The 27,466-nt window shown below is 38.7% G+C and overlaps 1 protein-coding gene across 1 annotated transcript in view; it reads right to left on the bottom strand.

Annotated features, from left to right (window-relative positions):
• Positions 1-27,466, bottom strand: part of LOC111161333 (solute carrier family 2 member 13) — a 387,603-nt gene that overhangs the window by 195,950 nt on the left and 164,187 nt on the right. Inside the window, exon 4 of the mRNA XM_022524931.1 lies at positions 19,630-19,738. Within this exon, the coding sequence (XP_022380639.1) occupies positions 19,630-19,738 (109 nt within the window). The remainder of the gene's footprint in view (positions 1-19,629; positions 19,739-27,466) is intronic.

Here is a 27,466-nt window from a genome sequence, read left to right as displayed (position 1 = left end):
TAAGACTCAGGTTTAGAGGCTCGAGATTCACAGGCGTATGTTATAACCAGCGCTCTGAGGTATTCTGAAAATCCAAACAGGTCTACAAGGTTCTGACGTTTACAGAAACAGGAGCAGAAACATGAACCGCAGGGTCAGCACCCTATCATGAATAAGACATGTAATGCTGTCCTAGAAACTGCTTTCAGTATTTTGGCATAACTCTCACTGGTTTTTTAACAGTCAAGTCATTACTTCAATAGATAATAAAACTACCTGTACAGTCTTATAAACTGAATATAGCTCTAACTGGAAATGTGAAGATTTTCTAGAGGTTTCATGTATAGAGAAAAATCTCTTCCTGATGTTATCTAATGGAGAAAAGCTGCTTGGCTGACACAGCGATCTAGGTGTCATTACATAATTAATAGCACCTGCAGAACCAAAGCATTTAGTTTGTTCACACATAAATGGAACAGTAATAGATTCTGGAATTAAGCATTTTAAACAGGTAAGAGTCTTCTCGGCCAAAGCCTTTATTTAGTTCATGTATCATAATGAAACAGCCTGGGGAGTGCTATAATAATGTTTCCCTCCCACTGTCTTTATAAAATATTCCACTACATTTTCTGCATTTTATATAATTTTTAAAATCCTGAATTTCACAAGTTTACTGCTACATTTGATCCCTAATCCCAAAACACTTGAAGAGTTTCAGGTTTTCATGTAGCTATACGAGAATAATCAAATGCAAAGTAAACTAATGCGAAATTACTGAGTCATATGAATTAAAATGTTTCCTGAAAAGAGCATAAACATATTAATCAAAGCATACCCCTGGCTTCCCCTTATGTCATTTAAAATATAAACCTATATATATATCAGTACAAGTTAGTTCAGAATTTCACACTCTATTGAAGTTAATAAAACGTTTAATACTTCAAATAGCATATTCATTATGGGTAGCCCACATTTAGCTAGAATTTCTCTTTTTTAAAACAATAAAATACCAAACAAGGAAACACTTCATTTGCTATCATTACCCTAAAAACTGTTTTTCAAAATCAAAAAGTGTTTATGCAGTGCTACAGTAACTTGGCTAAATCTGGTCTAGTTCATATTCAAAGATTTTAAGGGACAATTAGAAAAGCTAAGGATATTTTTTGATTAATTTGAAAAATTTACTAAGTTTCACTATGTTCAAAGCACTATCATAGATACATAAAATGTGATTGCTTTATTTCAACATTTATTGAGCTTCTATGGAAGTGTGGAATACAGAGATAAGCAGTACATACCCTTGAAGTTCCTGAAACACAAATAGTTAAATGAATCACCTTTGAGAGTAAACTGGGCACACAAACATTACATAAAAGTAGAAATTAAATCATATGTGTAATTGTTGGCTTAGTATCAAATGCATGTGTTGTTGAAAATAAATTAAATTTCTAGTAACAAGAGCATGGTATGGTAGATATTTGTTATTAATGCCCCTTCATTTGGATTCCTTCCATATCTCTAAATATATCTCTAAAAGGCAAAAAAGGTACCCAAATCTTTTTTCCCTTTCAAAAATAAAAAAATGCTAGATATTTCATATATCAGAAAAAAATTTTAATTTCAGAGCACTAATATTTGGCATGCTTTGACCCAATCTGGGCTTGCTAGATTGGGCAAATAACCTTACTCCTACTAGAGGAGTCTATACAGTAAATCCATCTTACTTCTAACATACAAATTTAGTGGCTTAATTTGAGAGCCTGTCAGTCCTCCATTCAGGCTCTGCTTGCATTATTCTGTGTGAATGGTGGGACCAAGAGTGCTTCTTCTAATCAGTGGGGGATACATAAAACAGCCAAAATGCTAGGTTTTCTTCTGTACAGATGCAATTTAAAAAATTAAAATTAAAAAAAAAGGTGAACATACTAAGTGTAGAATTAATTTCTTTAAAAAGCTGTTTATTTCAAAGAAACACTTCAATTATGAATTTGACTACATTTTGCCCCCTTAATATTTTTAAATAACTCACGAAAGATGCCCAGTTAAACTCAGCAGCTTTAATTTTCTACCCTCTCCACCAAAGGAGTGAAAACAATTGATGCTTTTTTAAAGTATGCAAGGATAAAGAACCCTAGACTAGAAGTTTTGAACAATGCAGAGGATAGACAAGGGTGACTTGCTTAAAACAGCAGAACATACGGACGCAGCCGGCAAGAAGCAGGATTACTGACATGGCATAACTCTGGAAAGGTTCAGGAACTGGAGGTACCAGCTATTTCAGAGAGGGACTAAAAATGAGGAGACTGGTTGAAAACCTCTGCAATAATCAGTGAGAACCTTTGTCTCCCTCCCAGTGCTCTTACCCGACCCACACCTGGAGAGGAGAGGTTTACTGTCCAGAGCAAGCTGGCAGGTTTGAGGACAGCACGCACAATGAAGGCCAGATGGAAAGCATGGTCTGAAAATCAAAGTGTCTGGCCTTAAACCTTCTGAGGGAGAACAACAGTCAAGTCTGAGGACAGAAAAAAAAGACTTTGTGGTCTCAAATTGTTTTACTTCCCACTGAGCTTTTCACAGGCAACGAGTGCAGAATAAGAACCACCAAAAAGGACTTAGGCTAAAAAAGAGGAAGTGGGACCCAAGACGCAGGGAAGTTAAGCAGAAGAGAAGTAGAGAGCATCCAGATCAGAGGGGAGCAGGATAACAGAGGCTCCAGGAGGAAGGTGTTCGAGAAAGGTGAGGGGAGAGAAGCAGAATCACAAGGATGGATTTCCCGATGCTTCTCATTAAGCTTATCAAGACAGGGTTATACAGTTCCACTGAAGAGTGTGTGGAAAAGATTAGTGAGGGGTACACTGAAGACGGAGCAAATTAAAGGAGGAGGCAATTTTTTTCTGTAGAGAAGAAAAAAGTGTTGGCACAAATGTATTAGCCCACAGGTCAGGTTGCAGGGCCCAGGGTAAGGTGGAGGAGCATGGAGCCTGTTGCTGGAGCAGCAAGGAGATGACGGGCAGCGCAAGGACACGTCCTCACAGCATGCGAAGCTGGTGCAGTGGAAACAGTACTTCTGTAGCCATTATGATGAAAACCGTAAATATCAGTTAATCCACGAACTTGAGATACAATCATAGGGGGGTTGTGAACAGGGGGCTAGTGGTGGGAAGAAGTTTCTCATCTCCATAATGGAAAGTCAGTTCTGAATGTCAAAAAATCAAAGTCAATGAAAATTATATAAATATTATTTATTTAGGAATACAGACTCAATTACAGAAGGAACTACCTAAAAAGAAGGAAAAGCAATTGCCTTTGGAGAGTAAAACTCAGGTAAGAGGAAAAGCGGGTCAGGGACAACTGCTTTTTGTGATAAACTTTATACTACTTTGACTTCTGTACACCTAATACTGTGATAAAAATTAAAATGAAAAAATCAATAACCTTATAAGTCTGTGACTTTTTTAATCCACTACATGACTGACTCAACTTCAAGGGTATAGTCTATCATTTATTGAAGGAAAAAAAAACAGCAAAATGGGAAAAAGTGCTTTCCTGTGCTTTATGAGATCAATCTTCACCTGGCAAGCCCTTTGATTCATACTCTACCATCAAAATAACCAGCTAACTGACATTTTTTCTGGTTGCTGAAACATTATACACATGCAACATAAGTTAACAATATAATTTGAATAATCAAATTAGTATACAAGTTGGCTTTCTAAGGAACATGTGGAAACAAAAACTGCCTTACTGTATGATTCATGCTGAGAAGCCCTAGTCATTTGAGCTTTTCTGATTTTAGAAATCATCTGAATTATCGATCAATATATCCACATGAGGAATAATTATGCACATACAACTTAGAAACAACTGATATATAGGAATGATCTTTTGCCTGCTTCATCTCGAAGTTGTTGTCACAAGCACGCAAAGCAACATCTAAACTTTCTTCTTCCCCGACCCAGGGCAAAAGGAACGTCCTACTATGACCAGAGTTCTCATCACTACAGCAGACTTGCGGGTACTTTTGCTGTGGCCACTCCATCTCTCCTGAGCCCCTTCGCCTACCAGTAGGGTCTGGCACCTACCTACACCCACACCTGCACCTTGAGAACCCTGAGTCCCCTGAGCATCTGTGCTTTTTGATTCTACTCCCACCTGGGAATTCTGGGAATTGAGGGAAAAACACACTTGGAATCTCAAGTTATAGCTTGGAAGTTTTCCTGTAACAGCAATGATAAGATTGTTTCAATATTTCAGACACAATAAAGCATAAAGAAATCTGTGTTAACATAACCTTAACATACAGTTTCTATCAGGAAACATTTCACAATTTTCAACTGAACTTTAAATTCTTAACAAACAATTAGTAAGCTAGAAGTGAACTCTATAAAGACCAGTGAAAGAAATGCTCTCCCACAAAACAAACAGCCAGAATCGGAACACCTACAATTATAAATGCTTGTCCAAATTTCCTTGTTTGCATTTTGTCCTAATTAGGAAAATATTACTAGTTTCAGTCTGTTGTATATAACACTATCTTATTATGATACTGCCATTTTACGGAGGTTAATGAGTAAAGTCCTCATTTTATTACTCATGTAGCTATTCCCTTCTTTACTGAAAAAGCTTCATCTCACTGAACTACAAACAGACCCTGCACGATATAATTTGGCAATCGAGTTCATGCATTTCCTAGAACAGGTGACAGGATAAACCCAAAGGCTATATCAACTTCTTTCTTCCATGCTGGTTGCAGCGCTGAGATTTAATGAAATGAGTGGCATACAAGGGTGACTCTGATTTTATTGTATATTACTCCAATACTTCTCCAACTGTGGTGCTTGCCAATCTATAGAGACTCAGGCTAAGAGGGAAGAAAAGGGATTTTTTTTTTTCTTTCTCCATTTTTTTAATCAGTTTACTAAGAATTTGGAAAAGTCAGGCACTTCAGATTAAGGTAAAGCCCAATATGACTACATTTCTTTTCCTGACTATTGAAGATGAACAAATGATCCAATGCTTAAAATAACCCCACAAATACTTAATTTCCCATCTTCCAAAATTTCAGCAAAACCTTATGATAAAAAAGCAACAATGTGCAAATAATCATCAATGACATCATCTGGTTCTGAAGTAGGGAAACTGGAACTAGCATTCGTCCGCATTTCCAATACAACCAGTATTTTCTGAGCACCCACTGTGTGCTGGACACACTTCAGAAGGAACAAGGCAGATGAGGGCTCTCCTCTCATAGAGCTTAATGAACAAGTAAAACAGGATAATTTTAGGCAGCCATAAATACTATGAAGAAAAGAAATGCAGTGATATGAACGAAAGGATGTGGCTCTTTTCAAATAGGATCAAGTCCTATCTGAGGTGGTGACATTTAGACACAAGCAACAAGGAACCAGTCACAGTGAAGATCTAGAGGAATATCTTTCCAGCCAGAAAGAAAAGCAACCGCAAAGTTGGAGATTCTGAGAAACAGATGAAAGGAAAGAAAAAAACAAAAACAAAAACAAAAACCCCTGGTGTGGCTAAGACCTACTGAATGGTGGGGAGAGGGGGCAGGAGAAGAGGATGGTGAACAAAAGAGGGGCCAGATGGGCAGAGTCTGTGGACCATGGCAAAGAGCCAGGTTGACTTGAAGGGTGGTGGAAAGCTACTAGAAGTTTTTCGGTAATGGAGAGTTTAGATCTTTATGTTTTTCAAATGCCGTTCTGAGCGCTCTGTGGAAACTGGCTTATGGAGGGTAAACATGGCAACAGGAAGATCAGTGAGGAGACTGGCTACTGCAATAATTGAGCAAGAGGCAATGATAGCTAGGATGGCTGGTAGTAGGGAAGATAAAGATAAGGAGAAGGAAATAGGACGGAGCTGAAGTTCTCAGACTTTCTTGCCTCATGAAGCCCTTTGTGTCCCAGTAATTTTTTTTTCACCCCTAAGCCAAAAGAAATACCTAATGGTTCAGCTTCTTAAGGTACAGACTGCCTAATAGTAGTAGTCTGAGCATATCAGGGTTTCCCTTACAAATTTAAGATATCTCATATCTCTACCTGTGAGAAGTGTCTCATACCTGTTACAGTTTGGGAATCATGGTTTTGGAGCTTACTTACTAGAGAATGGGACGTGGGGAGTAAGAATAAAGAAAATCATCCAAAGATGATTCCTATACTTTGGAACAAGTTGGTCAGGTGGCAGTGCCACTCACAAGATGGGTAAGAATGCCAGAAACCACAACCACCCCAAGAGGCAGGTTATACCCCACTGACAAATAAGGAAGCTAAGATTCAGAGTGGCTACAAGTCACTGAAGGCAGCACAACTGGTCAGGAAGCGACAAAATCTGATACCAGGCCTATCTGATGCCAAATATAGTAATAATGTAATAAATAATATGCTGCTATGAGTTAGTCACATCAGAGTATCTTAAATGTGGTTTAATCCTAACCACATTATTAAATAGGTCTGATTCCAAAGTCAACTGCCACACACTCTCCTTTTAGCTGATAAAAATGATAGTAAGGTGTTGAAAAATGGCAGTCTCATCCATTTAGCCTCAAAAAAAAAAAATATATATATATATATATAAATGTGAAATAAAGGTCTTAGAGATAGAAAAAAAATGAAACTGAACATTTTACAAATGTTCACAGCTACTGTTGTAATGACTGCACTATACTTCCATTTCCAAAGCCAGACCAACCTAATTGTCTGCCCTCATCTTGACCCAGCCCTGAACAGGATATATATGGGGAGAGTTCTAAGTAGAGTATTTCTTAGGACAGGCGGGACAACTTCAAAAGCCCTGATGGAGCTCAACCACAGGGAGGAGCAGGGAATGTGGGGACAAGAGAGGACACATACACTCTAAGAGGCAATACGGTCCCCTTGAAATTTGGACTATAATGTAAAAACGGAACAAGCGCAAAGATTCTGCACTTTCTGAAGAAAACATGCCTAGGGGCTAAATTTAGTCCTTGCAAATAGTCTTAGATACATGATTAAACTTCTCAAACATATTAGTGATAAATGGCTAAGGAGAGGGCCTTAAGGAAGTCTGAAGAAGATTATTAGAAGAATCCAGGAGGAGGCTCTTAATTCTGTGCAGCAAACTGAAGTTAAAACTGCCCAGTTCAATCTACTTTATACATTTTGTAATTTCTGGGACTATGTATTTTTCCGGAAGTGGAAATAGGTACACCTTATATTTAGTTCTGTACATTTTAATCTTCCAAGTTCAAAATAATCTTATCAAAATAAATGAAGATGTTCCACTAAGAGACACTGTTCATTTTTCTCCCTGCCATGAATGACAAGTCATCAGACTATTTGTCTCTGCACTGAGCAGCTTAATAGCATTTGAAATCCTGCAATTCTATCAGTCACAGGAAGCATAATCACAAACTTGGATAGAAGTCACTAACTTAGCTCTTCAGTTGCCCTGAGGAAGAAGGAACCAAGAGATCAGACTAGCAGAATTGTCATGGATCTTCAGTGTTGAAACTCAAACTAAACCCTAAAAGAGCTTCTGTCCAGTATTATAAATTATTAGAAATGCTGTTATAGTTTGTCACTAATTCTAAAGGTCAGGACTTATTTGAGAGTAGTTTTGAAAGATCCTGTTCTCAAATCTTGTTTTCCCAAACACAAAGATTGTGTTTTCCCAAGGCTATAACTGCAAAATAGTTAAGATGACACTCACATAGTCAGACCAAGACAGTTCCAATTACAATACCAAGGCTATGACTTGGACTATAATCAAAATGAAAGCAAAACAAAACAGTAATATGAAAAATCTAGCTGGCTCTTCCTGGGAAGTACTTCAAGGAAAGCAATTTTACTACGCTCCATACAATGCTCCTGGGGTGGGGTGGGGTGGGGGATAAATCTTCAGTTAGAGTAAAGCACAATAACTTATGACAAGTATCTACTCAGAAGGCTATAGATGATCACATAAATTAGCCCGGGGATGCAGGGTGATGGCATGTGACCTGAGTTTGGAGGTCTTTTAGGGTAAGGTGGATATTTTGGCTTGGGAGAATGGTACATTTGAAGGCACTGAGGCCTGGATTAGTTTTAATCATCGGCAGAAGTACAAGATGTTCCAAATAGCATGAGGCAGAGCGTGTGGGAAGTGGCTGGACATAGGGCAGTGAAAATGGACCAAAGTCAGGACACGAGGGGATCCAGATTTTGAGCTCTGCTGAGAGCTGCAAGAACCAATAATGATTTTAAGTCAAGAAGGGATAGGATCTGACTTTGTTTCAGAAAGGTCATAGGCAGAGATAAGAATAGACTGAGGGAGGTGAGATTTAAGGCAGAAAAATCCTGAGTCTCTTCCCACAGTGTTGCCCGGCCCCTGGCCTCACAGACCTGGTCCACCTTGATGCTCCCCTCTTAGGAATTAAGACTTGAGACAACTCCATTCAACTGACTGTGGATGCTGAAACTCAGAGGGACATTTAAGGTTATGTGACAGGGTACGGCCAGGTATGAACGACAATGAAACACCAGTGGACGATCTCAAAGAGAAAGAAGGAAGAGGGTGCGTGCAGCCAGAGTGGCAAGGATAAGATACAATGTGGATACAGAGGCTGAGCAAGTGACTCTCCAGTTCCTGGTTTTAGCCCCTCGCTAGGCTCAGCTCTATTTCCTGCCTTTAGTCTCTATGCCCTTACTACAAACCCCTTTATCTTCCTTCAGCAACATTTGAATGGGATTCTGTCGCTTGTAAACACAATGAATCCTGTCTGAAGCAAGGACTGAACACAAACATATAATGAAAACAAAGACAGAGGCACCTGGGTGGCTCAGTTGGTTAAGTGTATGCCTTCAGCTCGGGGCATGATCACAGGGTTCCTGGACTGAGCCCCATGTCAGGCTCCCTGCTCAGTGGGGAGCTTGCTTCTCCCTCTGCCCTTCCTCCTGGCTTGTGCCCTCTCCCTCCCTCCCTTCTTCTCTGTCAAATAAATACATAAAATCTTTTTTTTTTTTTTTTTTTTTAAACAGAATAGAAAGGATGTAAAAGATATTAAGGAAGTAAAGTGGAAGGAAATTGCAATGGCTGGATTTGGAAGGGCTGGCTCCAATACACAGTCTTGGGCACCCACTGGCCATACTCTGCACTGCAATGGGGATGACAGGAGGCCAAACTGGAGGGAAATGGTAGGTATTCATTTTGTACATGAAGAGACTGATGAGAGTAAGATATCCAAGTAGAAATGTCCAGCAGTTGGATAGAATTGTGTATCTCAGAGTTGTTCATATCTGGAAATGTAGGTGAGGTCATCTCTCATATGTGGATGGTCATCAAAACCATGAGTGGAGGAAATCTCCAGCAGAGCTGCAAGCCAAGGCCTGGGGAGCACTGACATTAAGGTGCAAAACAAGTACGCAAAGTCATAAAGGAGACTCGAGATGAAATGCTGTGATGTACCAAGAAAGGAAAAATTTTTAAGGGAACCATGCCCATGAGATGAGAGCCTAGACGCTTATCTTGCTGAGAGGATGACAAAAGTTGAGTGTGGAAAGGAGAACAGAAGCCCATAACATCATCTGACTACCTCATGTAAGATAGGCATTTTGGTGCCTCATTTCATTTCCAAAGCAACTTTTCAAGATGGGTGCAGCATATCTTCTTAAAGATGAGGGGGAGGGGTGCCCGGGTGGCTCAGTGGATTAAGCCTCTGCCTTTGGCTCAGATCATGATCTCAGGGTCCTGGGATTGAGTCCCGCATCAGGCTCTCTGTTCAGCAGGGAGCCTGCTTCCTCTTCTCTCTCTCTCTCTCTGCCTATCTCTCTGCCTACTTGTGATCTCTATCTATCAAATAAATAAATAAAATATAAAAAAAAAAAGATGAAGGGGAAAGATCAAAGTTCCCTGGGGATGGGCTAAAAGTCATATTGTATATCTCTAGTCCCTGGCAGAGAGCCTTCCTTCCACTGATTTGTTTAAAGAACGAATAAAGAAGTGAACATTTCAACAATTTTAAAATGGTCTATATGGACCTAACCAGACTGGTTCCTCTCAAATTCACGTATGACTTGGGGGACAAGGTTTTGCTTTATGGATACAGCAAGCCTATTTCCTAGGGCACAGTCCCAAATTTCATGCTGCTGTTTCAACTCACTCACAGCATCTCTATTTCTTCTACTTACCTTTCAGCAAAACATGAGTCAGAGAAAGGGCAGGCAAGGAACTCATGTTTTTATATTACCAAAGATGTCCTGGGGAAACCCAGAATCTTAGCTGCTGATAGTTTAACAAACCATGGAGATAAATCTCCATTAATTGCCACAGAACCTTAAATTCCCAACTGATTCAGAAAGGATACAAAAGGATATGACAATCCTTTGATGTAAACCACAAGTCATGCCACATGGGGTATACTTAGCCACATATTCTCCCACCTCCTATGGAGGCATTATTAGCTCTGGTCATTCAAAGGTCATTGAGGTCTTTTCTCCCTGACTTAAGATAAAAGAACACATATAATACTGAAGTGGACAACACTCCTTGAGAGCTTGTTTGGAGGTTCTAGCAGGGGAGCGCAGCTACTCGTATACCCTTGACCGAAGAACGGTCCTCTCCTCTATCGGGGAAGGTCGTCCTCTTCGACCGAGCGCGCAGCTTCGGGAGGGACGCACATGTAGCGGTGAGGGAGGAAGGGGACACCCGCCTAGCCAGCCAGATCAGCCGAATCAACCCTGGCGATCAATGGGGTGACAGATGTCGCAGCCAGATCGCCCTCACATCAATGAAGTGGACAACACTCCTAACAGAACTATGAGTTAGAAGAAAAACACTATTATGATTCCTTTCTGTATCCTGAAAATAGAGACATGCATGAAAGAAGGATATTATAACAATTCTGTTATCTACAGAGGATGCCTCAAATCCTGGATTAATGGGTATGGGCCAAAGAGTATGCATTGACTGTGGAATATCTCTGCTTTCCACATATTCCCTCGAATTCACAAAATGCAACACACAGTGAGCAGAAATGTAGCTAGCATGGACTCCATTCCTCCTAAGGGCCTGAACCATAAATACTATTCTCTTCTAACCACTGTAAGAACTGTACATAGGAGGTATTTTCCTGATTTCCAGATCACTGAGACCCAGACGTTAAAGAAGCATGTAGAGTCTACACAGTAAGTGTGCTAGGTTTGGATTTAAATTCAGATCTAATATCAAATGTTGTATTAACACTTGGTATATCACATTTCTGGCCAGAAAACAACTCCATATATAGAAATTTTAAAAATATAACAAAAAGGGCAGCTGGGTGGCTCAGTTGGTTAAGTGACTGCCTTCAGCTCAGGTCATGATCCTGGAGTCTGCGTATCAGGCTCCCTGTTCAGCAGGGAGTCTGCTTCTCTCTTTGACCCGCCCCATTCTCATGCTCTCCTCTCTCAAGTAAACAAAATCTTTAAAAATATATATATGACAAAAAATCATTTATATATGCTCTCTTCATGTTCCAGGTAAAACTAATGTGTTTTCTGTGTTCCTACAACACATAAATTTGGCTTTTATGCTGCATTATAAGTATTTATGTCTAACTGCTCAGTAGAACACAGACTTCTTAATGACAAGAATTATAGTTTCCAAATATTTGAAGCTCTACCAACAATATAGTAAATGTTGGTTGAAGGAATAAATGAATACTTTGGCAGATGTAGTTTTAAGATTCTTATGACAGAACAAAATTATTTGTGAATTATACCAAAAATATCTCTGAAAGATAATAATATCCAAGGAAATATATTCTCATCGCTTCTTATGAAGCTCTCATTTTATTACTTACTTTCTGTATAGTGACCTTTCTTCACTAAACATTAATTTGATATAACCACAGAAAGATACTATAAAAATCCATATTCCTACTGTGTAAACTTATTTTTACATGTATTTAAAGACACAGCAAGATTTTAAACAGATGCTCCTCATGCCCTGTCCTTTATGCTCTCGGCTCCTCTCTGAATTCCCTTGTAGATATCATGGAAACTCACTGCAGAATCCAAGTTTCTAATTAAATTCCCTGTCTCTTTACTTCAGTCCCAAGAGCGCTGGCCCCAGGAGAGAGGGGCTCAGGGAACCCCCAGAATGACTCATAGAGAGGGACTGGAGATGGTGAAAAAATACTTGTGGAATAATTCTGAAGCACATACTATACTATTCCTCAGCAGGACTAAGCTCTAACTGCTGACTGAGATCAGCTGCTTACCAGCACAGCCTTCACGGTATCCCTGACCCTATCACACATTCTCTGCTCTCTTACTCATGCTTCTTGGTTTCATCCACCCCCCCCCCCCAACCCCCAAAAAAACCCCTGCATCCAATTCTTTGTCTTGGGACCTGTTTGGGGGAACTCAAACCAAGAGAGGTGTGCAACATATACACAGGGAAGTGTGAAGCAATTAGGAACACTAGAAAGCCATTCGGTTTAGAGCTTCATCTGATGAGAATGCTTTGCTCTACATGGTAAGATAGTGATCTGTCACTAAAAATGGCCTCAGATTCCAGAGGTCAGCCTTGCATCCTTTCCCTTGTGCAGGATGTGAGAGATCAGTGAAGCTCACTGGGCTTGAGCCTAACCTTACAACATTAGGAAAGCCCTGGAAAGTTCTCTCACATCAGGTTACAGCTTTGCTACACAATCTTGGGGCAAAGAAGTACTGTCAACCACAACCAAGACTGTCCTTCCAAAAATGATGTACTTTGGAAATAAAAATGTGGTCTTAATATAGAAGAAGCTAAGCATCCAGGACAATGACTGGCATGTGGTAAGCATTAACCAATCTTCCAAAAATTATGTCAACAAAATACATTTTTCTTTTTAGACTAAAACTGATCTCCTATAGTCTGATTACTTTTCATCCAAGAAAGGTTTAAAACATTTCAAACACAAATGTCTTAGCTTCCACTTTACTTGAAACTCCATTTTTTTCTCATTCAAATGTATATTAAAGTTCACTTTCATCTGCTTCACTTGATACATAATTTAGAATGAAGGCAAGTAACTGGCATGCCTAAAATCCCACCATGGAGACAGATCTTAAAACCAATTCTTCCTTGATTCCAGGGTCAATATTTTTCCCAACACATTAAACTCATCTTTCAAAGGAGTCATCCAATGAACACAAATGACTACAATAATACACATCCTGAAACATTCCAACGAGGTAAGCATGCTATCATTCAACAGCTTTTCTGGATTATGTTCAGAGTCCTACCGAGGAGGCAGAGGGAAGGAGAAGGCTCACTTAAGGGAGCAGACGCTTTGGTTCATTCATCCTGCCTGCTGAAGATTGCAGAGAGCAAACCCTCACCTCTGGTTCAGGTTTATAGCAGGAGAAAGCATCAACCTTATTGTTTTCTTCTTATTTCCTGTCACTTTTATTTTTTTCTACATTTACCACCATCTGGCCATGCCTGCTTGTTGTGTATGTTTCCTGACTGCCTGATAATTTTTTAACCTAGGAGAGCTTGCTGAGACTAAAATAGGAGAATGGAACACATTCAGAAATATTGCTCTTATGAAATTAATTAAATATGATTAATAAATATAAATGACTCACCCAACCATCAGGCTGGCTTGTCCAGGAACTCTAGATCAGGCATAAGACAAAGGCCTTAACTGGGTACCAGCAAATTAAGGAATCTGATGAGCTTTATGATTCTTGAGATGGATACCAATGATTAGCTCACCATCATTCTACCTTTCTTTTTTTTTTTTTTTTTTTAAATCCTTGGATGGTATTGAATTCCACTAACTCAGATTTCTATAACACACCCAAACAAGCTTTAAACAGTCAACTTTGGGTATTTCAGGTGTTCTACAACTAGAGTAGTTCATGTGACGTGGAGTCATAAATCAGGGTTCCACTCTCAGTGCTAAAACTTATGAAATGATAGCAGACAAGTCACTCCACTTACTAAGCCTTAGCTTTCTTCCCTAGAGAATAAACAGAAGAACTGCCATGCCTACTTGTTAGGATTTTAAAGAAGCTCAAGAAAGATCATGTCCATAAAAATACTTTAGAGTGTTACATATGTAAAGCAGTAAAAATGTTTGTTAACATAATTACACCATTAGAGAGGCTAATAATCTTGTCCCCTTTTTTTCCTTTTCTGTTAATATCTAAGTGAGTTAATATATATCAGATAGTATATGGTATTTAATGTTCATTAAATGATAACCATTAACATTATTATTATAAGGGCATATTTTCCAAAGGTCTTTATTATCTCTTGTGAATAGGACAGAAGAAGAGATCACCTGAAAATTAAGCCTATACAGTTATGGAAGTAAGAGTGTCTGCCCATCCAACATAAATGCCTACTTCCTCTTGCCATTTTCAATGACGTGAATGGAACTAGAGGGTACTATGCTAAGCGAAATGAGTCAGTCAGAGAAAGACAACTATCATGTGATCTCACTGAAATGAGGAATTTGAGAAACAAGACAGGATCATAGGGGAAGAGAGGGAAAAATGAAACAAGATGAAACCAGAGAGGGAGACAAACCACAAGAGACTCTTAATCTCAGGAAACAAACTGAGAGTTGCTGGAGGAGAGGGGGGTGGGAGGGATGGGGTGGCTGGGTGATGGGCATTGGGGAGGGTATGTGCTATGGTGAGAAAAAAATAATAAATTTTTAAAAATTAAACAAAAAATTAAACACCTATTTTCTACCCCTACTTTAAGTTAATAGAAAAGGGAAGAGTAGGAAGAGATAAATCTGGGGACTCTAATTAATCTAAGAGAAGAATCAAAAGTAGAAGACTGGCACAGACTATCCTAAGAAATTTATTCCCTCACAATCCTTTTTACTTGAAGATTCAGAAGCTTACATTTCTTTTTTTTTTTTTTTTTTTTTTTAAAGATTTTATTTATTTATTTGACAGAGAGATCACAAGTAGGCAGAGAGGCAGGCAGAGAGAGAGGAGGAAGCAGGAGAAGCTTACATTTCTGAATTTCCTTCTCCTCTTTACTACTGACCTTCAAGTAAGCCATTTCACCACTTGGTCCTCTCAGGTAAAAATCTTATAAGTTCCATCTGTCCGAGATGGAGTGATATATGTTCATCAGAATATTATCAAGATATAGCTTATTTTAAGTTCCTCAAAAGAAGCAAGATGCGGGGCGCCTGGGTGGCTCAGTGGGTTAAAGCCTCTGCCTTCGGCTCAGGTCATGATCCTAGGGTCCTGGGATCGAGCCCCGCATCGGGCTCTCTGCTCAGCGGGGAGCCTGCTTCCTCCTCTCTCTCTGCCTGTCTCTCTACCTACTTGTGATCTCTATCTGTCAAATGAATAAAAAAAAAAAAAAAAAAAAAAAAAGAAGCAAGATGCTCTCAGACCTCCACAGAAACAAGCGTTTATCTTATTTTTCTTACTTTCTCTTCCCTTCCTCCCTCCTGCTCACATATAAACACCTTTTGGCTGTGGTAATAATGGTAATGGGGGAAGGGTTCAAAGTATTAGCAGTCATCAGATAAAATTCGTTAGATGGAAAATGTAAAGTTTTTGACTTTATGAGTTTAGAGTAGATCACAATAAGAATTTCTTTTTTTTTTTTTTTTTTTTTTTTTAAGATTTTATTTATTTATTTTGACAGAGATCACAAGTAGGCAGAGAGTCAGGCAGAGAGAGAGAGGAGGAGGAAGCAGGCTCCCTGCAGAGTAGAAAGCCCGATGTGGGGCTCGATCCCAGGACCCTGGGATCATGACCTGAGCCGAAGGCAGAGGCTTAACCCACTGAGCCACCCAGGCGCCCCCCACAATAAGAATTTCTTAAGAGAGTTTCCTTCACTTTATCATCAACCTCATTTATCACCCCTCTCTCTTTAATCACATAGGGAAATATTTTATTGGTCTAGGACATACAGTGCCATAATAACAACACTTTTATATCAGGAAAGCTCGTACTCCATTTGCTCTGTTCTTTCTCTCCTGTGAAAAGAGAATAATCTATTCAGCATGCCTCAAATTATTAAATAATTAAAGTCATTAGAAAATTACTTCTTCTAAGAGTTAAATGTAGTGTCTAAAGTAAGTTATACCTTTTAGAACTTAGAAGTCCTCTGTTCAATAGGATAGAGGATAAGGTATAGATTAGGATATAAATCTTCATTATCACACAAATAATAATACACATATATGCACACACAGTATTTTTTTCATGGTAAATGATGTGAAAATTAAATATTCCAAGAAGAAAATGTATTTCCTTGACTGAGATAGGATACTAAATAGGTCAAGGAAATAGAAACAAAAATCCTCTGAGGGAAAAGACAGAAACCTAAACATGGTAAAATCATACAATGCAATTATAAGGATGATTTATCTTTCAATATTTTTTCATATGATTTTTCAATGAACTTTTCTTGGTGAGAAATAGAATTCAAAATACCTCATAATCCAGGTTCATACAAACTTTGGGGTGAAAGATGGGTTTTACAAAAGGATTTCAACTTCTACAGATTATTGGGTTTTGGCTATGAATACAGAAGAGTATTGTCTACTTTATTTCCTACTTAGCCGGGAAGAAGATGGAAAGAAAGAGTAAGAGTAAAGAGATACACATAATGGAATACCCAAAAAAACAGAACTCCAAATTAACAAAATGACATTTTTTTAAAGATTTTATTTATTTATTTGACAGAGAGAGAAAGATTACAGGCAGGCAGAAAGGCAGGCGGCGGCAGGGGTGTGCGGGCGGGGAGAAGCAGGCTCCCCGCTGAGCAGAGAGCCCAATGCAGGGGCTCAATCCCAAGACCCTGAGACCATGACCTGAGCTGAAGGCAGAGGCTTAACCTACTGAGCCACGCAAGCGCCCCAGAAATGACATTTTTTTAATAAGAAAAAAATGCAATTAATATTTCCTACCCAAAACAACAAACACTAAACTACTAAACTCTAATTAAGAGATTATTTTAAATTAGAAAATTTATGGTAATTTACTGAATCTTAAGAATGGAAAAAAAAATTACATGCCATACCAATTTTACAGACTGAGAGAGTAGAAGAAAATATGTTCTATACGAGTCCCAGATTAGTCATCCTCCATCCAGATGATGACAGTAGTGCAATCTGTTATAATGAAAGACTTACACTAAGTTTCATGGCCTTAAAATATGAATGTCTGAAATTGTGTATTATGAATAACTACTAGTTATTTGTCATAGATATTGAATCGCTTAAGTGTCTAACCCTCTAACCTCCAGACATTAAATGTCATATTAATTTCTTTAGGGAGTTGGTCAGCTGTTTTGCATCATGTAGAAGCAATCAAAATCGAGCCATCATTTACCTTAGTTTATTCTTCCTGCTTTCCAGGATTAATACTCAATTGCAAGCAAAAGCTGTATGACAACACTACCTATGTTATGTACAGTTTGTGATAACCAAAGCACATAATGACTATCATAAATCTTAAGAAATATCAGAATTCTTACGCCCATACCACTTGATCTCACTTTGAGAAGACCGAGTATTGGGAGAAATGAACGCCTTAAAATTTGGCAACCTTCATCAGCACAGTTTACACTAGATACCTATGAATGGACTATGACAGTGATTTCAACTAGGACAGATTCACCTAAGCCACTACCCATCAATGACAGTTGGTTCTGTTTGTGATATTTTATAGGAATACAAAAAAGTATAAGAAAATTCATTTTGTCAAATTTAAATGCCTAGAAAAGGGCAGAACAAACAAACAAAAAGAGATTTTCAGAAACAGAGAACATATTTTAAATTGGGTTGATAAAATAGATATTCACATAGGGTATTACTGCATTGCATTACTTGAAAACATGGTGTTAGCCTTATTATAATTCTGTTCTAACACCACACTTAGGATGGTGGACACAGAACAGTCATGTTATACCACAAACAGAAAGCCAACAAACACGCTGGGTACTCTACTGACAGGCCTTTATAGAGCTGATAAAGGTGATGAAAATGAAAGTATACTAGAGGGAAGGAGGAAAGGACCAAATATTAAAAATGGAATCCAGGAAGTTATATTCTATCAAGGATTATGATTAAAATCAAATTCACAGGGGTACCTGAGTGGCTCAGTCAGTAAGTGTCTGAGCTGATTTCAGGTCATTAACTCAGGTTTGTGAGACCAAGACCTGCATTGGGCTCCACACTCAGTGAGGAATCTGCTGGAGATGCTGTCTCTCCTTCTACCCTTCCCCCTGCTGGCACATGCGTACTCACATGCTCTCGCTCATAAATTAAATAAATGAATGAATAAATAAATAAATAAATAAAATCTTTAAAGTGGTGTTTCTTAACAAATCCTGATTTAATCTAATGGGTCACTGGACCCTAATCACTATTTTTTAATAATTATTTTAACCAGTTCACTCTTCTCAAATGCTTATTAATGATGTTATCATATCCCGAGTAACTTCAAAGGGAAATATCAAGAGTCCTAAATACAAGCGCTTTACCAAATAAAACTGAATTTTACATAATTTATATATATATATTTTTTTAATATATATTTGACAGACAGAGATCACAAGTAGGCAGAGAGGCAGGCAAAGAGAGAGAGAGAGGAGGAAGCAGGCTCCCTGCAGAGCAGAGAGCCCGATGTGGGGCTCAATCCCAGGACCCTGGGATCATGACCTGAGCCGAAGACAGAGGCTTTAACCCACTGAGCCACCCAGGCACCCCCATAATTTATATTTTTGATAAATAATTTTAACCAATAGTGGAGAGAAACTTCTAAAATTTAGCAGGTTTTCATCTAACAGCTAGTTTATCAGCAAAACTCATGACTAACAGCTAGTTTATCAGCAAAACTCATGACTTTCCTCTAACAATCCATATTCTATTACCTAGGAACTTAAAAGTCTATTCTGTGGAAGACTAGAATAATCCTGCAGAGCCCTTATCACAATTTGAAATTCCACATTAAACTGTGAGTTTATTTAATGTGTTTCTCCCACCAGCCTATATACGCTGTGAGGTCAAGAAGCACGTCTACTTTATTCACTTCTGTGTGTCTCGTATAAAACAGCCCATCAAAAATGGGTTTAATGTTGCATAAATGACACACGGTACAACCCTTACTATTCTTCCTTCTCCACCCCCAATCCCCATATAACTTTGGGGTTTAGTCTGACAACTAGAAAGCAAGTAACTTATGTGTCTTCCCCACTTCTCTGTTCCCACTGTCTCTGGCTTACTGTACTCTGGTGGTAATAAACGCTTTCTATTAATGTTCTTATCACATTGCATTGTAAGTGACTGCCCCCAAAGGAAATGAACTAGTTATCTGTGTGCCCATTTATCTCTGACAATGCCAGGTGATTCCCTTGTTTCATTTTTTGACCACCATCAAGAAATAGCTTATGAAAATGATACATTCATTGGCTCAGAACATAAGGAAGTACTGGATGGCATACAAGAAAAATTTTATGAAATCAAGTAAAGCCAATAAAGTATAACAAAATAAATCATCTCCTTCTAAGTCACACATTGATAGGATTAAAAATTGTAAAGTATCTTCCAAAAGGAGGATCCTACACAATTAATAAAACAAATCACCAGAAGTCCTACTCTTTTTTTTCTATGTAAAATTATTCCTTCACAGTCTTTTCAGTAAAAAGCCAGAAAGAAATACATACATGATGGTGTTAATGCCTGAGAGCTGTTGGAACATTTGTAGACCACAACCCACAATTAAAGCTCGGCGAGTTGGGGGATAACTCAGCATTCTGCAGATCACAGGTCCAGCTTTTTTAAAAAAGAAAGAAAAAGAAGGACACATCTATTATTTTCAGCTCCCGCAGTAATTATTCCCATTAGGATCAATTTCCCCAAATCTCTGTGAAATCAACATGACTGGGCATTGTAAAATGGAACATATAAACGTTGACAGAAATCTGGGCACAATTTATTTTCTAAAACAGATTACTATATATTTGAGTTCAAACTGTAAAAGCAACAAGAAGCAATTCAAGTTAAAACAATTTACGGATACTAGCAAGACCTACATAATTGGAACCGTCAGAAATTATTCTTCCTTAAATCCCTACAAACTGCAATAACTACTCTTCTTTTTCCACTTCCTTGGAAATTAATTATTATTTAAAATCCATTCAATGTGAGACTACTTACAAAGTCACCAGCAAATTGCTTTAATCAACCCAAAGAATGGCATTCATTAAAACAATTAAACAAGGAAAAGAATTCATTCCAATTTATTTGACTTACGTAACAAAATTCACTCTAATCTATTCAATTAAAGTTAAGGAATTTGGGCATGATATAGGGCTTGGTTGTGGTTTATATTATTAATAAATGTTATCCAAAAAAGAAAATAAAAGAAAAAAAAATGTTTTATAGGGGGGTGCATCCACATACATATACACAGACACAGATACACACTACACATACACGTTATTTTCTAGATTTCAAACAGTTCCCTAAGTGGCATTCGATGATCATTTTAAAATATAAATGGACTTTCAAAATGGCACAGATGCCTTGGTCTCTATATCAGAACTCTAGATCAAGTCTGGAAAGCCGTAGATATGAAACACTGAGGCCTTAAGTAAAGTACCTCTTAGGTTCCCAGAAGTGCTTCAATTATACCTTCACTTTAGCTTTAAGAGGCATTCTACGCAGCGTCCTTGATGGGGCCAGAGCTGACTCCCCTGGACTTACAGCATTCCTGCTGTTAGAAGAGATGGCCTGGGATCACTGGGATGTTAACTGATTAATTAGAGGCATTCTTCCTGGAGGCTAAGTTTCATCAGTGAACCCTAAACCAAGTCAAGTTTAAAATCCAAGGACGTTTCACCATTTCAGGAACCTTTTGGAAATCTAATATTCTAGTTCACAAAATGGAATAAAATATGCTGTTGTCTCAGCAATAAAAGTTAATATGGGATGTCCAGCCAGGGTATTAGAACTGAACATTACAGGAATGAGAATATTCACCTCTACATGGGTGTCGTTAAAATCATATGAAGTCTTGATTTACTGCAAACGACTGTGTCCCACAATGGTAAGACAAGGACACGGATAGAGAAGCATTTATGGTCATTTAAAGCTTAATGCAGTGACAACTATTTAGAAAGCAGGGAGAGAGTACTGTAAATGTCAACTGTTTTAGATTCAAGTAAAGCAGTATTAAAACCCAGTACATCAGAAAGGCTGTCTGAAACAGGCAGATTTTGAAAGCTTTACTGTGACAATACTGAAATATATCTGGATCAGTTGTCTCAAAGGTGAGCAGGTTTGCCTGCAAATTCAGCTATCTGTGAGTGAGCCACAACATAAAAAACATACACAGCATCATAAAAAGATCTACCGATTTCCAAAAATCAAAAAATCTAAATGAAGATTATCATTTACTTTGTGTACCATGGAAATTTTAAAACAACAGTGATAACAAAACAAAAAATAAAAATCTTCTTCGGCTTTCAGTAACCTCCACAGATAAGAAATTGGCCTTCTCCGAAGCATCTATTATAGTCTGTGGGAAACTGCATCTATTTTCACTATTAAACTGTTCCAAGACTTGATGGACAGACTACCTAATAATGATTTTGGAGGGCAGAAAAGTAAAGAGAAAATGAAGACAAATTAAAGTTTGACTTGCCAAAATACCAAGAGATATACTATTATATAAACATCAAATATATATTGCCAATTTTTAAAATTCAGGGTTTTTAACTTTCTTTTGGTTTTGATCTCCTATTAAAAATAAACAATAGCAGTTCTGTTATTGGACTGGCTTTTTAAAAAAATATAGAGATAAATTTTGGTCACAGTAGCTGCATATTTGATTATGCATAAATAAAATGAAAGAATTTTCTTTCATTAAAATCATAAACTTAGCTTTATTAGGCAGTAAAACTGACTTAACAAATGCAAACTATCATTAATTTTTATATCACAGAAGCTATGAGGCAGAAGAAAAATATCAGATATATTAATAGGTTGAATGCTCGTAAGTGAAAATTTAAAAGTCATGCTCTACTTACTATATTTATTTTGATTTTTGTAATTAAAAACATTTAGTGTATATAAACACTGGACACAATTTTTTAAAAAATATTTATGTCTTTGAGACACAAATTCCCACAAAATAAAATATAAAACCTTTATACAACTAAAGTAGATAAGAAACACAGGGCTCAAAATAAAACAATGATGCAAGAACCAAAAACGAGTTCATCTTTTCCTTCATTCTAAACACCTCATACTACATAACTTTCAAAATGGTTGTCCAAGTGTGGCAGATACTTTAGTGGTAAGGATGCAAAGGACAGTCGTACAAGTTCAGCCATTCCTGTTAATAGGTGTCTGTGAGCTAAGCCTAGAGACGCTTCTCCAGGTACAATTAAAAATGTGCTAGAACACACTTTATATAAAATCCCAGCTCTTGATTTCCACTTCCAGCCAAGATCGAGTAATAGTTACCAGATTCATCTCCAACATGAAACCAACTATAAAGCCATGAAAAATGTAGGTGACAACAGTTCTCATGACAATGGATAACAGGCAACGAAGGATAGAGAATCCAGAGATTCAGGAAACAAAAGAGGTGAACCCTACAACAACTGTCCAAGTTTAATGCCTCAAAAAAAAAAGTTTCCAGGCTGCAATACAGGGAGGGGAAGCTAGGCAGACTCTGGCGCTTCCTTGAATCGAAAAGATGCAGCTTAGGATTCAGGGATACTAAGTTGGCTAGAGTTGGGGAAGAGTGCCAGGGTGGAGAGAGAGAGGACAGAGAGATCTGCAGTCCCTCTTGGGTATTCCACTGAGTGGAATGTGTGAGGAAACTAGTCAAGGCAGGAGAAAGAGCCACAGAAAGAGATTAAAGCAATCAATTTCAGGACCTGTTTGTACCAACCAGAGGGAAAAACCTGGAGCATAAGGAGTAGTAATCAAAAGGGTTTTACCTCAGCAACGGTATAAATTTAGTCCTAGATTCAACTCTACCTAGGTACATCTAAAACAGCTTAAAAATCAAGACCTCCACTGCTTCCAGGTAACTGAATAGCATCCCAGAACAAAATTCAGCAGTAAGATAAAATTTATAATGTCTAGCACACAATAAAAAATTATCAGGAATGCAAAAAGGCAGGAAAGTACAACTCGTCACAGTAAAGGGATTAATTCATCCAGAGGACATAGCAATCCTAAATATCTACGCACCTAATAAGAACTTCAAAATACATGAAACAAAAATCGTTACTACTGCAAGGGGAAATAGAAAAACCCATAATTATACTTAAATATTTCAATAGCTCCTTCTCCATAACTCATAGTATATGTAGGCTGACAATCAGCAAAGACAGAGAAGACTTCCAACAACACAATCAACAGACTTGACTTGACATTTAAATATCACTCTACTGACCAAGAACAGAGTACAGAATTCTTTCTAACAGTAAATGAATGGTAAATGTCTTGGAATATTTACCAAGACAGATTATATTCTCAGCTCTAAAACCAGTCTCAATTAATTTAAAAGGATTTAAGTCATACAAAGAATGTTCTCCAACCATTATGAAATTAATACAGAAATCAACACCTGGAAGATAACTGGAAAATTCCCTCCCAAGGAAACTAAATACCATACTTCCATGGGTCAAAGAAATAATGGGAAACTAGAAAGTATTTGAACTGATAAACATGAAAACACAGCATACAAAAATTTGTGGAATGGAGCTAAAGCAAAACAGAGGACAATTTATAGCAATGACCTTGGATTCCACTTTACAAAACCAGAAAAAGTGGGACAAATGAAACCCAAAATAAACAACATAAAAGGAACAATAAAGAGCAGAACAGAAATCCATGACATAGATAAAAAAGACAGTTGGGGGGGGGGGAAATCAATGAAACCAAAAGCCAGTTTTTAGAAAATATCAGTAAACTTTGAGTCACACTGCAGTAGGCTGAGTAATGGCCCCTCAACAGATATGCACATGTACTAATCCTTGAAACTTGTTAATGTTACCTTACATCGCATAAAAGGACTTTGCAGATATAATTAAATTAAGTATTCTGACATGGAAAGATTATCCCAGATTATTTGGGTTTGGCCCTAAATGCAATCATATATATTCCTATGAGGAACGCAAAGGGAGATTCAGGATAGAACAGAAGGCAACGTGACCATGAACGGCAAAGACTGGACCAATGTAGCCATAAACCGAGAAATGCCAGTGCCCACAAGAAGCTGGGAAAAGCAAAAAACATACTCTCCCCTGAGAGCCTCTGGAGGGAGCATGACTCTGCCAATACCTTGACTTCAACCCAGTGAAAGGAATTTTCAAATGTGTGGCAACCAGACTCAGAATAAACAGTTTTTGAAGCTACCAAGTTTGTAGGATTTTTTACAGCAGCCATAGGAAACCAATACACAGATTGATCAGGAAAAAACAAAACAAAACAAACAAAAAAAGAAAGTTACGAATATCATGAATAAGAAAAATGAAACTGATATAGATTCTACAGATAATTTAAAAAATAATAAAGGAGTATTATAAACAACTTTATGGCATTAAATTCAACATCTTAGATAAAATAGGTAAATTCCCTGGGGTGCCTGGGTGGCTCAGCGGGTTAAGCCTCTGCCTTCGGCTCAGGTCATGATCCCAGGGTCCTGGGATCGAGCCCCGCATCGGGCTCTCTGCTCAGCAGGGAGCCTGCTTCCCCCTCTCTCTCTGCCTGCCTCTCTGCCTACTTGTGATCTCTCTCTGTCAAATAAATCTTAAAAAAAAAAAAAAAATAGGGAAATTCCCTAAAAGACAGTATCTTCCAAACCTAACTCAAAAAAATAGCCTGAACATACGATGACCTATTAAAAATATTGAGTTTGTAGTTAAAAACTTTCTCCCAAGTCTCAATGGCTTGACAGAGAGCAGAGCAGCAGTTGCCTGTAGAGGCAGTTAGGAAGGGGGCACAACAGAAAGTTTTTGAGGGGTACAGATAAATACGTTCACTATTTTGACTGGGGTAAGAGTTTCACAGCATACAAAACTGTCAAAATGTACCAAACTCTAAACCTTAACTATGTGCATTTATTGTATGTAAACTGTGCTTCACCAGAGCTGCTAAAACACACACACACACACACACACACACACGCACGCACGCACGCACACACGCGCATGCACACATACACCGTTTGCAAATAAAGAAACTCTAGATGTCAATAGGGCTGACATGGTGAAACGGCTGGTCAGGAGAAAAATTCAAATATTCAAAGATTATAACCTTCACTTAAGGGAAGGGCACAAAGGAGTTACTAATTAGAAGCAACAATAATATCTGATGAAACTGGGCTGCTGAAGTCAGGGACAAGATTACCAAGTGAGGACAGGCAGGCATTCAGGCCCCTTGGAATCTCTGAGGTTTTCCTTGCACTTATGCTTCCCTTTCTTTTTGTTTTATTTATGTATGGATTTTACCATCTACTGAAGAAAACTTAAGAAGAAGTAGAACATATTATGCCTAATGAATTACAAGATGCAAACTGTAGGCGGCTTCCCCACTGCTGGCAGTCTTCACAGACTAAATTCTTTGTTATAAGAAAAGATGCTCTGTGGAGAAAAGCAGGGCCCTCACTGTGAGCAGGATAATCACTGCTCAGCTTCAAATATTATCCTCCCTGCTCCCCAATTTGGGGGCGAAAAATGGGCTACAATGAAGCTGAGCGAGGACCCAACAGCACAGTCCTCCAGCCTGTCCTGACCCCACTGGAGGACTCAGTTCTCATGCTCCACAGGCCTTCGGGAAGGAGAGACATGTCAGCCACAGTGACACCAATAGATCGATGAGGATTTTAAGGCATCTGCTCCAATCTCAATGGGTTTTCTAATATTTCAATAGCTCTTCATGCCTTAGGAACCGATTTTCACCATCAGAAAAGTCCTAAGTAGTCTAGAGCCTTAGGTGTTAATGAGTAAATGAAACAGAGAAGAATCAGATGACTTTCCCAAGGTCACACACTAATAAGCGTGTAGTAGAACTCAAGCTACCCACTTATTCATGCCATAAAGACAAGACATTGTATATGCAGACTTAAGTGGATTCTTCTTTGCATAAAAAAAAAATAAGAACTGTGAACAATATAACAAACCACAAAACATGCACTTTCAAGCTACAGTAATAAACATGCCCTGTACTCATGACTCTAATCCCTCAGACTCTTCTTTTTCTTTTTTAGCGCCTCACTTGCCACAGTCCCTAGCTCTAATTCCAGAGTTCCTGGCTTGAGAACATTCACTTCACTCTACTCTGAAAGTTCACCATACCCATCTCCAGGGAGCTGAGTATCGTTTACAAATAACTAGGAAAATGGACCAAACTTATTTCATGACAAATTCAGTGAGTCTGGGAGCAGGTCTTTCCTACTGCTGGGGGAGCCTTTCATCCATCTCCATCTGGCTCCTAATTACAGTCTCATGACACCCATTTCAAACAGTCCTCTTCCTTGGACTTCCACCGTTCCCTCCTGCCTGTCCAACCAAGTCTTCTGTAGCCCACGTATCATGCCTGAGGACCCCACTGGAAGCCTTCTCTGAGAGAACAGAAACAACAGGATGCCCTAACTGGGAGGAGCTCCTGATATTGGGAGTCACGTACAGAAATAAAATAAGCTACCACATGGCAGTTCAAGCGCTCTAACAGAGGTACTGTTATGAGAGGTAATCTCATACACTATGAGATTCAGGCCTAGGGAGCACCCAGAAAAGGCATGCCCGCTCAGGTACATAGTAAACAGAAGTCATCATTCCTCACTTCAAAGATGCTCTTGACCCTGCGTTACCTGATTTTTTGCAGTGAATCAGGATCAGAAATGTGGCCCTTGGCTATTCACTGCCTCTTCCTCCTTTCCATACCCAGTGAGTCGCTGAATTGTAATGAAAATTAATGTACGTATGCCTGTCTTCTTTCCACAAAACATCAGAAACTTTTATTTCTGCATTTGCACCCTCTGTGGCTCCCCAGCTCTCTGCTGCCCCACTGGACCCCCAGCCAGCTGGTGAGCGAGACTACACGGGGCCGCACAGACCGGGGCTGAAACTCCAGCTCCATCTTGGCCCCTGGGAGGTTTTCCAAAGCATCCAGCCCATTAGCCTGTATCTTCTCTCCGGCTAGGTAGGTGCAGTAGCAGCACTTGCCATTAGGAGGATCAGAGGGAACAAACTTCCTGACATAGCAGGTGTGATGGTTTCTCTGATGTGTCAACCTGCCTGGGTCACAGGCTCACCAGATATTTAGTAAACGTCATTTCTGGGTGTGCCTAGGAGGGTGTTTCTGAGTAAGATGAACACCTGAATCAGCAGACGGAGTGAAGCAGACTGCCCTCCCTGATGCAGGAGGGCGTCATCCCATCCACTGAGGGTCTGAACAGAACAAAAGGAGGATGAAGAGTTTGCTGTCTCAGCCCACCTGCTTGACCTGAGACACTGGTCTTCCCTGCCCTCAGACTGG

This window comes from Enhydra lutris, unplaced genomic scaffold (genome assembly GCF_002288905.1).
Source record: "Enhydra lutris kenyoni isolate GAN:26980312 unplaced genomic scaffold, ASM228890v2 scaffoldscaffold84, whole genome shotgun sequence".
NCBI classification, from domain to species: domain Eukaryota; kingdom Metazoa; phylum Chordata; class Mammalia; order Carnivora; family Mustelidae; genus Enhydra; species Enhydra lutris.
The sequence above is the reverse complement of the archived record's forward strand: the minus strand, read 5'-3'. Positions and strand labels throughout refer to the sequence as shown.